Source organism: Lampetra fluviatilis, chromosome 30, assembly GCF_964198595.1.
Source record: "Lampetra fluviatilis chromosome 30, kcLamFluv1.1, whole genome shotgun sequence".
Classification (NCBI taxonomy): domain Eukaryota; kingdom Metazoa; phylum Chordata; class Hyperoartia; order Petromyzontiformes; family Petromyzontidae; genus Lampetra; species Lampetra fluviatilis.
The window spans coordinates 11,562,129-11,576,171 of NC_136304.1; the positions used below are offsets into that span (position 1 = coordinate 11,562,129).

Genomic DNA, 14,043 nt, shown 5'->3' on the forward strand with positions numbered 1-14,043 from the left:
TAGCGTTTTGATGAGAGAATTCTTTTGAGATGGGTGGTGGTGGGAATCCGGTTTCAAGTAGGAATTTGTGTGGGTGGCTTTCCTGTAGACAGAATGTCCCAAGGATCCGTCAAGCCTCCTCTTAAACAGAATATCCAAGAATGGTAGTTTACCGTCTTTCTCCACTTCCATGGTGAATCTGATAGATGGGTGTCTAGAATTGATGTGGTCCAAGAAGTGGTTCAATGCTGGGAGGCCATGTGGCCAGATGACGAAAGTGTCATCCACATATCTCTTCCACAGGGAAGGACGCAGGGTGGATGTCTGGATGGCGTCTGATTCAAACTTTTCCATGAACATGTTGGCTATAACTGGTGACAAGGGGGAGCCCATAGGGGTACCCTCATTCTGTTTGTAGAAGGTGCCATTCCAGGTAAAATAGGTGTTGGTGAGGCAATGCCTAACCAGCGCAGGTACATCAGAATTCAATCCATGTTGGACTAAGTCCTCAATTATTGTTAGGGTGTCCGGTACTGGGACTTTGGTAAACAAAGATACTACATCAAAGCTGACGAGGATGTCATCAGGAGATAGTACCATGTCCTTAACCATAGAGACTAATTGGGTTGAGTTGAGTACTGCCGAAGAGGTCTTGCCTCTGAAGGGGAGCAGAGTATCTGATAGAAAACGGGCTAGTTTGTACGTCGGAGAGTTTATCGTCGACACGATGGGTCGTAGCGGGGTGCCTTCTTTATGGATTTTGGGAAGACCATAGAGTCTGGGAGGTCTTGCCGCCGATGGTTTTAGAGAGGGACGTTTGCTTGGTTCGATTAGGGAAGACGAACTCGTGATGATACTGTTGGTTTTTGTCGTTAGGCTTTTAGTGGGATCGTTTTTAATTTTGGAGTAACTCCCATCATTAAGCAGGTCCAGGATTTTGTTGTTGTATGAATCTTTATCCATGATGACCGTGGCATTGCCCTTGTCTGCCGAGAGGATGACTATATCATCTCTCTTTTTTAAATTCGCGAGTTCAGAGCGTTCGTTTTTGCTGATGTTACTAGTGGGTTTCTTAGCATTCTTAAGAATAGTAGCTATTTCAGCTCTTGCTACATCCGCATGGATGTGTCCTATGCCTCTGAGGGCTACATCAATCTGAGAAATCATATCCTCTACTGGTATATATTTAGGGGTGACGGCGAAATTTAGTCCTTTGGCCAGTACCGTTTTTAGATTGTCAGAAATTGGAATGTTACTCTGATTAATCACGGTCTTGTTAACATCCAGCTTTGCGATGTGTGGCTCTGGTTTCTTTTTAGATAGGAGGTTGAATTTAGAGATCAGGTTAGCTTTGCATTTGGCTGACATTGAGTCAGCAGAAGTAGAAGTCATGTTATCAACGTGGTTCCAATCAGAAGGTGACATGTTTTGTGTTAACATTAGATGTGTTTGTTAAGACAAAAAATGTCACCTTCTGATTGGAACCACGTTGATAATATGACTTCTACTTCTGCTGACTCAATGTCAGCCAAATGCCAAGCTAACCTGATTTCTAAATTCAACCTCCTATCTAAAAAGAAACCAGAGCCACACATCGCAAAGCTGGATGTTAACAAGACCGTGATTAATCAGAGTAACATTCCAATTTCTGACAATCTAAAAACGGTACTGGCCAAAGGACTAAATTTCGCCGTCAACCCTAAATATATACCAGTAGAGGATATGATTTCTCAGATTGATGTAGCCCTCAGAGGCATAGGACACATCCATGCGGATGTAGCAAGAGCTGAAATAGCTACTATTCTTAAGAATGCTAAGAAACCCACTAGTAACATCAGCAAAAACGAACGCTCTGAACTCGCGAATTTAAAAAAGAGAGATGATATAGTCATCCTCTCGGCAGACAAGGGCAATGCCACGGTCATCATGGATAAAGATTCATACAACAACAAAATCCTGGACCTGCTTAATGATGGGAGTTACTCCAAAATTAAAAACGATCCCACTAAAAGCCTAACGACAAAAACCAACAGTATCATCACGAGTTCGACTTCCCTAATCGAACCAAGCAAACGTCCCTCTCTAAAACCATCGGCGGCAAGACCTCCCAGACTCTATGGTCTTCCCAAAATCCATAAAGAAGGCACCCCGCTACGACCCATCGTGTCGACGATAAACTCTCCGACGTACAAACTAGCCCGTTTTCTATCAGATACTCTGCTCCCCTTCACAGGCAAGACCTCTTCGGCAGTACTCAACTCAACCCAATTAGTCTCTATGGTTAAGGACATGGTACTATCTCCTGATGACATCCTCGTCAGCTTTGATGTAGTATCTTTGTTTACCAAAGTCCCAGTACCGGACACCCTAACAATAATTGAGGACTTAGTCCAACATGGATTGAATTCTGATGTACCTGCGCTGGTTAGGCATTGCCTCACCAACACCTATTTTACCTGGAATGGCACCTTCTACAAACAGAATGAGGGTACCCCTATGGGCTCCCCCTTGTCACCAGTTATAGCCAACATGTTCATGGAAAAGTTTGAATCAGACGCCATCCGGACATCCACCCTGCGTCCTTCCCTGTGGAAGAGATATGTGGATGACACTTTCGTCATCTGGCCACATGGCCTCCCAGCATTGAACCACTTCTTGGACCACATCAATTCTAGACACCCATCTATCAGATTCACCATGGAAGTGGAGAAAGACGTAAACTACCATTCTTGGATATTCTGTTTAAGAGGAGGCTTGACGGATCCTTGGGACATTCTGTCTACAGGAAAGCCACCCACACAAATTCCTACTTGAAACCGGATTCCCACCACCACCCATCTCAAAAGAATTCTCTCATAAAAACGCTATACCACAGAGCCCATGGCATTTCTGACCAACACCACCTGACTGATGAATTAAGACATGTACATCGGGCCCTCAGGATGAACGGATACTCTGACCGCACTATCCGCCAAGCTGTCTCTCCCACCACACAGAAACAACCACATGAAACTCCGACCAAAACTATCACGTTACCATACATAGCAGGCGTGACCAAAAAGATCTCCAAAATTCTAAACAAACATAAGATCCAAGTCCGATTCAGTACAGTGCATAAAATCCGTGATCTGATTCCATCTGTGAAGGATGTCGTTCCTGACTTACAGTATCCTGGAGTCTACAAATTGAGTTGCATTTGTGGTGATTGCTACATTGGAGAAACAAAACGTCATGTTGCTGATCGTGTCCGCGAGCACAAGTCAGATCTGAAACACGGCAGAACTGATTCTTCGGCCGTTGCCGATCATTGCTACAACTCGGCGGGCTCTCATGAAATTGTCTTTTCCGAGACCAAGGTTCTCTGCAAACCTCCGGGCTACCATCAAAGGTTTGTACACGAAGCCATACAAATATACAAACACAGACATAATTTCAACCGTGATGATGGGTACAAACTCAGTAATCACTGGAAAAATGTTATTAACCACGCAAAAAAGACTTAATTACACTTTTTGGACCATCTTATCTGACAGGCACTATTTTAATTTACTTCACCGAGTGTTAACATCCACAGTGTTTAACAGTAATCTCTTCATTGTTCTTTGATCACCGCTCGCCACGTTTCCATTCATTGTGTTGAGCACTACGTGATGTCTTTGATCACCGCTCGCCCTCCGTCCCGGCGCGTCTCCATTCATTGTGTTGAGCACTGCGTGCAGTCTTTGATCGCCGCTCGCCCTCCGTCCCGACACGTCTCCATTCATTGTGTTGAGCACTGCGTGCAGTCTTTGATCACCGCTCCTCCTCCCTCCCGATACGTTTCCATTCATTGGCTACCACAGCCTGATAAGCTCTCCCCTCCCCCTCTCCACCTCCCTTCAACTTGCTTATAAGGGATTACATCTTGAATCATTGCTTCACTTGATGCAGCTAATTCGGCTGTGACGGTCCCACCTGATGACGGAGACTTGTGTTGCCTCCGAAACGTCGTGAATGTTATTTTTGTTTTGTTTTATTTTACTTTCATTAATTTTAATGTTTTTACCTACGTGACTTTACCGAAAAAACCTGAGAATATGAATCATTGCAGTCACGAAAGCTTCAAATCTAGAATTATTTCATGAAGTTTATAATTAACGGATAATTTAACTGACAGGCCAAACCAGGATGTTTGGTAGCTTTAACTGTGTTCAATCCCCAGAGCATTGCACATTAGAGACATTTCTCTAACCTAGAAATGTCATTGTTTGTCTGTGTGTGCAGCCCAAACTTTTGCGAAGGATTTGGCTCCCAAACCGCGGGGTTGACGTAAAAAACAATTTTTGCCAGGTGCCACGCCGTAAGCCCCGTGATGAGCCAGCGCCATTTTGTTTTCCCGTCCGTCAACTTTAAAGTAGTTTAATTAGCTGTTTTAGTATAATTACTTATTACTAAGCGTCCGCTCGATCATACCAACTCACGCGCGTTCGGTGGAGCGGGGGGGGGCGGCCCCTACCAAGTCACACGCCTTCGTGTGGACACTGAGCGAGGTAATACTCACTAATTTAGAGCTCCCTTCAAACATACATCTATCTTATTTCTCTCATTTATATTACTGTGTTTTCATAATACAGCGTACACATTAACCAATGTTTCATGACAGTAAATTTACACGATGTAACACGCTTTTCCCCCTGGCTAATAGCAGTTAAATGTCATTCCCTTAAGACAACACAGTCCAGCCAATGTGTCTTTTTGCCCACAAACTTTCCTGTTGTGAGCACGACTTTCAGTCACGAACTACAGTATTATTACTTTCTTTACATTTATTTTTCACTTTCGCTCGCCGCTAATTGTTCAAACAAGATGCTTCATTACAGAAGATATACACTATGTAACACGCTTTCTTCCCCTGCATACTAACTGCTCTATTTAAGTTCGCTAGGGCAACAAAGGACAGCCATTGTCTCTTTAGCCTCACAAACTTTCCATTATCTGAAGGGTCGTGAGCCTCCTCTAGATCGGCTCAGCTTCAAATGATAACCTGCTGCGATGTGCAGCAAACATCGCCACCGGGGGACTCAAATGGATGTATTCTTTACACAGTGTTTATTACCGCTTCTGCAAATTATATTGCAATGCATCACCATTATTTCAATAACTATCTCCATTTCGCATTCGCTGGACAAATTACAAACCAACATGCCAGCAACAACGTCGTCAACGTACTTTATTAATTCACTTTTTTAACGCATTCATTTAACTTCTTATTTCCAACTTTCCCTAACGTCACGCACATTGCATTTTTCGTTACTGTCACGTACATAGACCAATTGCCATGAAATATTTTATGTTACTACTAAATAAATACAAATACTATGACACTTTTAAAGTACAACACTTTCACTTATCTACACTACAGCCTGCTTCTTGATCGCACTCGTTGTACTGGCAGTCTCTTATGTAGACTGTTGCCTGCTTATTAATTAAAAGTCAGTGCACTGCCAGCCTATTATCTAGACACTAAATATTTATTTTAATCACGATCAGTGTACTGACAGTCATTCATGTAGACTGTAGCCTGCGTTTTAAGCTGCTGACCCTATTTGCAACTTATTATGTCGACTGCAACAATGCTTATGTAATTGAGTCAGCGTACTGGGAGTCTATAATCCAGACTGTCGCCGGCTTCTGAAGTGTGGGTACTGCTGCTCTATAATATACACTTATTCTAGCTTCTTTCTTCAATGCATTTCTATTGTTTCGTTTGCTCACGTCACGCTATTCACTTATATGGAGTACTGCCGATGCTGGTTTCTATGTTATACTGCTAAATACGTTGGACTTTCTTTGCTATACAGCTCATTACATTTCGTCTATCATTTTGTTACATTGTTGGGAAAATCACCCATTTTACATTTGGCGTACTGCAGCTTTTCGTTCAACATTCACCTGAAGGAGCGAGCACATTTCCTCTTTTTTTCTATTTTTAAGCATTCACATATTAAACTGCATTCCTTACATATTTATGATACTGACATTTATTTGACAACTTTATTTCAAAATCATATTATTTTATTTATCTAAAAATATTTGTTCCTCTGCCATATTATCACAGTGCCTGCCTACAATGCAATATTTCGAAAATAATACATAGGCACCATGACTCATTGCATTCAATACAAGACAAAGGCATATCATACAAACTAAGTATGACCTTCACCTTTGATTATAGTGCTGATCCTCAAAGGTGCATTAACAATTGTTTGCATTTTCCCTCTTCATTGGTTCTTTCCTTAACATTACGTACATAGAAAACTAATCTTAACAAACTGAGTAAGTAAATAGAAAAGTTCAAATGTGTGCGTGTAAGTCGATATCTGTGTGTGAGTCGATGTCTGTGTGCGAGTCGATGTGTGTGCGAGTCGATGTGTGTGCGAGTCGATGTGTTTTAGTCCATGTGTGTGTGTGTAAGTCGATGTGTTTGTGTCTTTTTCACCCGGGTAACGCCGGGTACTTCCCACTATTGATCTATAATACATTCATGAAATCACTTGAGTCGGCACACTATATAGCCAATATTCTACATAGCCAATCAAGGCGACTGCCTCGCAAGTATGCACGGACAAAAAAAACATTACAGTTGTACATTAAATTCAGCGTCAAGATTCAAGTTTATTTTGTTTAACCAAGTGGGGAGACAAGGATAGCATCATGTTGCTGGTTCACTACAATGGCAAAAGCAATGATGTCAAAAAAGACAACGCCCCCCCCCCCGCATCACAGAATAAATAGATTACGTCAATTAACATTTCCTCCAACAAAAGTTCGATCAGGCAAATAACTTTTAAAAAAACGTTCGTAGTGAGAACCATTTACCGAAAGAACCAAAGAGTATAGAGAACCATCAATATGGATTTCTGGTGATTATTGCACTTTTATGTAAACAGACAAGAACATAATGTCCGATAGAAATCATAAACAGTCAGATGTGGTGACCCCGTGGCCTGCGTACCTTATCGCCCATGGAGACGCCTCCAGAGGCTATGATGACGTCTGCATGGGTGATGCCTTCATTGAGAGCCGTCAGTAGATCATCAGGACTGGAAGAAAAAAAAACCATGTTGAAAAGTCATGTAGTTGCACCAATCAGTTGACCAACACCGCCAGTAAAAGTGTTACCAGACGTGCACATATGTTCAATTGAACCTTATGGCGGGACCCCAGGGTCCCATAAGCCCCGGCTCTCGCATAAACTGCGTTGCAATGTCATTTTATGTCTGTTGAAAGCGAACGATACGGCAATCTATTCCTCTCGATGAGCTCTACACGATGCACTAATCAAAGTTTCCAAATTTTGTTTCTTCTGCGCATTTGTCCTCGCTGCACTTGGACTACATGACATCAGAATGATCTGCACCAGGTAGGTCTAAAAAAACTAATTTACGACGATTTTGACTTCCGTTTATTCGGGACCCTGGGGTCCCGCCATAAGGTTCAATTGTACAATAATAATTATAATAAAATACTACATTACAGCCCTTTGCCAATTTTCTGCTGGATAAAGACTATACCCCACGCTGTTGCCAGTCATCGAGGTTGTGTGAGCAGACTTCACCACGCACGTTTGGGCGCCGCATTGGGTGGCGAGATGTTATCTCCTTTGCCCGGTATGCAGGAGGCCATGGGTTTGATCCCGACCATGACGCTTGTATATTTGGAGTTCGCATGTTCTCCCCGTGGTCGCATGGAATTTTCTCCGGGTCCTCTGTTTTTTTCCCCTCCACATTTAGCAACGTGCCTTTGTATTATTTGGTATTCTGCCGCTCGGCCCATTACGCAGTCGGCTCGTCGCGTTACACTGACTGGTCACGATTTGAGGTGGGGTTGTTTTTTCTGCTGTTGTGGTAAACAAAGCGCCCCTCGTGGCTGCGGGCTTCACTTGAGCCGACCGTTTACATTATTGTGATTACACTTGTAACACGATTTTTGTCCCTGGGTAGTAAGTGTTATTTTTTAATTGCTTATGCCTAAAAAGTATAGACAATGGCTATTATTTATTGGCTATTATTCCTCAAAAACCTTGCTTTTGTCACCAGGACAGTGACATTTTGAAATGTACCTATTTTCAATGAGAAAACGGGCGAATTTGTGTCTTTTCGTTCACATAAAGTCAGAAAAAAACAACATATTAATCGAAATTAACATGTATTTATACTAAAGTAATAAAAAAAATACAAAAGATTTAGAAGTGAGTAATTATTGGAGATTTACAATGATACTGTAAAACACTTTCACGAATCAGCCACCAAATGTAGTCTACCATCATGTTCTCGTTATACTGTCCATGGTAGCGGCGTTCAAAGTCCAGTATATCCTGGTGGAAGCGCTCGCCCTGCTCTTATGAGTATGCTCCAATGTTCTCCTTGAAATTATCAAGATGAGTATCAAAGATATGGACTTTGAGGGACATTCTACAGCCAATTGTGCCGTAGTTCTTCACCAGTGTCAACCAGCTCCACATAGTTTTCGGCCTTGTGATTGCCCAGGAAGCCTCAAACCACTGCCACAAAGCTGTTCCAAGCCACTTTTTCCTTACTAATGAGCTTCTTGGGAAATTAATTGGACTCCAGGATTTTCTTTATCTGTGATCTGACGAAGACACCGGCTTTGACCTTTGCCTCAGACAGCTTACCTTCCAGAGTTGTTTTTGCATTGCTCGCAGGTGAAATGAGGTCCCCAGGGTTTGTCTTGATCCCCAACAGGCATGCCGAAATATGCCTTGTAGGCCTCACACATCTTAGCAGATTCTTCCACAGAGTACTATTTCGCTCTTGTCTTAACAAATTGGCCGCAGACATAGCAAAATGCATCTGCCGGATGCTTGCAGCCTCTTGATGCCATCTCAGAAAAATGCAGATATGTATCCACTTAGGCAGCTGGAACTAAACTGAACTGGTGGGCTTAAGGCCCCTGTATTTATACGACTATATTAACTGAACGTTCTGGAATGTTCTAGAAGTTACTCCAAGTTTACTCAGCACTGAATCTATCTGGAATTCTCATTGAAAATAGGTAAATTTAAAAATATCACTATCCTGGTCACAAAAGCAAAGTTTGTGGGGAATAATAGCCATTTTCTGTACTTTGAGACATAAGCAATTCGAAAATAACACTTACTACCCATGGACAACATTTTTTTGTTCCACTGTTCTTTTTTGCTGCTATCAATTTCCACACAATAATCCACGATAAGCCACGTTCAGGTCACTTCTAGAAAAAAGAGCTTCACAGCTCAGTGGGCCTTACCTGGTAAAATAAAAAAAAGTTGTACTAGTTTAGTTTTACAGGTAAACCCTACTGGGAGAGACGAGGCACGCAGTAACGATGGCAATGGGAGTTTATCAGCGATGGCTGAACACGGCGTTGAGTGCGGGCGCGGTACCCACTTGTCCCCAATGATGCCCAGGTCGATGGTCGGGTAGCCGTGCTCCTGGATGACGGCCAGCAACGTGGAGCGGTTGCTGTCCCGCACCTTCCCAGGGAGGAGGTTGTCTTCCGGATTCAGCAGCTGTGCACACCCACAAGGGCACCCAGCAGTGACGCAAGTTTACACTCGTGCCCTTGGAGAACAGCACCAGGAAATAGTTGTGTCATTATCAAGTCTGTGGGACGCAGTAGTGTGATAATAGTTTTACTCAAGCTACTGTTCACATTACGCCAACTGCATGTGCAGCCCTTTGAGACGAGAAACCCACTCCTCTGTGATTTCCCTCTGCTTTCCCACAATTTAAATGTACAGTTTTTTCCCCTATAACGTATTTTCATAACGCAAATTGGACATAACGCGATCGAGTGATCAAAACTACGTCGCGCGAGTAATAATAAGCAGTCGTACGGCTGCCTCGGCGTAGCGTCACCACACAAGGCATTAGGATACTGCTGGATGCTTCTAGATGCTGCCCACGTGTTCAGCCTTAATACGCATCTCACGTGTTATTGAAGACTGCACTTTACCCTATATTATTTATTATAAACGCGATTTTTCCATAATACGGTGTTCTTCAGGAATGCAACTACCACGTTTTCGGAGAGCAGACTGTATTGTTATTTATTTTTCTCCACACCTTACGAAGTCCACCGATGTCCCACTTTATTTTTACCAATTCTGCTTCTAATTCTACAAAGGTCTGATCCGAAGGGATAATGTCGTGTTGTTGTATAATAGTGATTGCCAAATGTAAGAGTCCTGTTCATACCCGGCAATTAGAGTATTTGGTTGCTATAAGTTTCCACATCATAAGCTACTTCATTGAACTATCATTTGTGACCAGGTCACATCTGAAAAAGAGCTCTATAGCCCAGAGGGTTTTACCTTGTAAAATAAAAAATATTTTCAAGGTTCATAGTTTAATTCTTCGGACCCGCTGTTCCTTAAACGTGAAGTCAAGTGATTTCTGGTGGAGCTGGGAGCTGCTGGCTATAATACCGATCATATACGTTGCGCCTGCTCATGAGCCGTAACCTCGCCTGTTCTTCATTTTGAATGAGAGCTAGATGGTACTATTAATATTCAAACTTAATTTGGAGCTTTCGTGACTACAGGAATTACTCTTTGGTTATTTCGGTAAAGTCACGTATAAAGAGAAAATAATAAATTAAATTTCTTATTTAAAATAAAAAAAATTATTTATTATTTTCTCTTTATATGTGACTTTACCGAAAGAACCAAAGAGGAACTATTCATAATTTTTGAAATATATATTTTGCAAAAAAGAAAGATTTGAGAATGCAGGTGACCTCATTTCCCGTAGACATGACAGCGACGATGGGGAACTTGTGCACCTCCACCTCTGTGATGCCCATGGTGGCCAGGAGTCCGATCTCCGAGGGGCCCATGTGGGTCCCCTTGGCCAGCACGCACTCCCCACGCTTGATATCGTGGCCTATCGACCTACGCATTACGACGCAGTGCGAGACACACGCATTGCACATGTGTGCGCGTCGATCGTTTATCACGCACGGACACATGTGCATGGGGGACCTCCTTCGCATGACAAGACATATGGATCAGAAAACGTGGACAAAAAATGTAACGGCAAGAGCTGAAAAGTGCACGAGCAGGTATGGAGAGGTGCACGCTTGGAATTTTACTGGCGTAGGCAGTTCATGCGAGTTGAATGACATCAAATTTTATCAGAATATTTATTTACGCCGGAGGAATCCGATGAGCTATGAAGCTCTTTTTCACAGATGTCCAGTCGGGGAGTGTCAGAACGTTACAACAACAAACAGTACAAACAAACACGATAGGAGTGCAAAGTACAGCGCTAGGTAAGCAACTCACAAACTAACGCAAATAAAAATGTTTGATAAAGTAAGAGAGCTTGGGGCTGGACACGTCGCGAGACGGGGTGATGGCCAGCGGTCGAGACTAATAATAGAGCGGCAGCGAAGGGGGAGAACACGCCCGAGGTTACGTCGACCGAGGAGATGAAACGATGACATCGGATCATGTGCCGGAGCTAAATAAATTGTTGCATCCGAGGACCCTAAGGGACGGCGACAGCTTGGGGGGCATTCATCTGGCATCGACTGATAACCACTGCTGATGATGATGAAGCTGAGACAAATACAATTTTACAGTTCACGCACAGGGTGAAGGCAGAAGTGTTTAGTTTAACTCTGCTGTGCACAATCGTAGTGAGCAACGCTGTAGAGATGTAGGGAGAACGATCTCAATTCTAAATGTAAGTTCACTTACCGGATATCTTGGCCTGGCCTGGCTTGAATTAATATCCGAACCTCCAGTTCCTCCGTGCCCTGCTTATCAGATACATAGGCACACCGCTGCATGGTGGATATACATTTATTATTATTATCCCCCCCCCAAACCCATCCACCATTCAATGAAGTATCATGATTCAGGGTCATGATTCAGTTAAAAAATAAATAATTACGTCATTCCACAATTTTATCCCAATTGTGCTACCGGAGTGACGTCACGAGTCAAAGTACCGTTTCGGAACTCTCAAAGAGAGCAGTGCAACCCCTTGGCCTTAGAAATCGGCCCACAGAAGTGGATATTGCAGAGCTACTTTCGAGATCCCTTCAAGTGAACACCGGTCCAGCACTTTCCCACTCGCTCTGCACATGAGAGTGAGATTGGCACACGACAGTCAAACCGATCCTTTAATTCTCATGACTGTCATTTAGCCAATTGGTTCAGATTAACAACAATTTGACCATTTTTTATCCTAGAGGATGGAGTGGTTTGCCTTTTCTTTCAATGGACCTAAACGTTTCAGAATCAATTACCTATATATATACACACACAAAACAGAATAGGCAAATTTGATTCCTCCCACTGTATAAGTAGTTATGTTTTAAAATAAAGGTACTGGTATATTATGTCTATTCAACTGGGAAAACAAAGTTTTATGTACAGAAACATTGAATTAATACTGTATATACATACATAGGGTTTATTACTGATGCTGCCTTATCCTTTAATATGCATATTCATCAAGTCATCAAAACAATTATATGTAAGGTTATCTTCTTGTACAAAAACAAGCAATGCCTTCCAATTTAAATTCGTAGGCAGATTACCGAAGCGCCAATCATTACATTATTTGACTACTGCAATGTAGTATATCGGGTTGCTTCGTCAAGACGCTTAAACAAGCTTAACTCGGATTACGGTGCTGCATTACAATTCGCCGCAAACTTCAAATATACAACAGGTGCCAGGGTCGAACCCACAACCTCCTGTATACCAGGCGAGGTAGTTAACATCTCGCCACTGTTGACACTGTGCTGTAATTAACAACACTGCTGTAATTAACAGCACAGTGTGACAGTTCTATACATCATACAAATATAAACACTAACCAACTTCAGATATCACATCCAAAGTGGGTGTGGATTTTATTTTTGTCATTTATTATTACGTGTTGTATTATTGCTGCATTATAAAACAAATATTGTTAGGTACACAAAGAAGCATGGAGATGATCATGCTTGGAATTACATTGAGAGACAAAAAGAGGAGCACTTGGATCAGCGAGAGAACACATGCTGCTAATGACATCATCCAAACTATTAGGAAAAGTGCCCTTAGACACATCATGCTCTGGAGGGATGATGGTAAATAATAAGAATGATAAAAACGCAGTGCAAGCCAAGGAATGGAACACACGTCCGAGAGGACGTCCGCCTACGAGTCGGAGAGATGAAAGTCGCTTCGTGCGGGGCCACTGGCCGGATTGTTGCGTCGCGAGACCATGGAGGTGGCGATGGCCCGCAGAGACCTTCATCCAGCCGTGGACTGAGCGTGCTTCACAACACTCACGTCGTCCGATTCCTTAAGGAGCTCCGTGTTCTCCACGGGCACCACCGCGTCGGCGCCGCACGGGATGGGCGCCCCCACCGTCACGCGCATCACTTGCCCCGGCATCACCGTCTGGCTCGGCTGCCCAGGGTGCATGACACACACACGCGGACACACTGTCAACAGGACCGCTTAATTTGTAGTGCCGGGCCATTTGGAAGATGAACGCGCAGAATTACTTCCAAGGTCACTTCAACGGGCCACTTTGCCCATCTACAAAAGAGGGCACCACCTTTTAAATGTTCTGCAAAGTCTGCAACAATTTAACCAAAATAATGAATCCTCAGAGCTGGAATATTGCCAAATAAAGTACCACCTTTGCACCCTCCATATAAATGTGTCTCCTGTATTTTAAAGGGCCAAAATATAGAAACAATCCGGTAACATTGTTATAACCTACTCAGATATTTGCATGAGATTGTCACTATTCAAATTAAAATGCTCATTAAACTTTTGAACAACTGTACATGCTCATTAGACAATAGAGCGGCCACTATTGTCTCACACCATGCGATCATCAATGACGCCGTATTTTGACACGAGTAGTGAGTGTGGAGGGCTTACCGGCTCACCGGCATGCGATTCCCCAATAACAAAGCGGTCACCTGGCCCATCCGCTGCTAAAAAGGGACACGGACAGCAAAAAAATGTACACCGTTACCTCAAAGTGAGCTAATCGGTGTGTACTCACT

At 43.0% G+C, this 14,043-nt stretch overlaps 1 protein-coding gene across 3 annotated transcripts in view; it reads right to left on the minus strand.

Moving 5' to 3' along the window:
• The window catches only part of GPHN (gephyrin), a 69,786-nt gene that overhangs the window by 12,558 nt on the left and 43,185 nt on the right, over positions 1-14,043 (minus strand). For all 3 annotated transcript variants that reach the window (XM_078870622.1, XM_078870621.1, XM_078870619.1), the window contains 6 exons: positions 13,916-13,971; positions 13,313-13,432; positions 11,723-11,781; positions 10,759-10,912; positions 9,408-9,529; positions 6,974-7,061 (listed from right to left, as the gene is read on the minus strand). In XM_078870622.1, the coding sequence (XP_078726748.1) occupies positions 6,974-7,061; positions 9,408-9,529; positions 10,759-10,912; positions 11,723-11,781; positions 13,313-13,432; positions 13,916-13,971 (599 nt within the window). The remainder of the gene's footprint in view (positions 1-6,973; positions 7,062-9,407; positions 9,530-10,758; positions 10,913-11,722; positions 11,782-13,312; positions 13,433-13,915; positions 13,972-14,043) is intronic.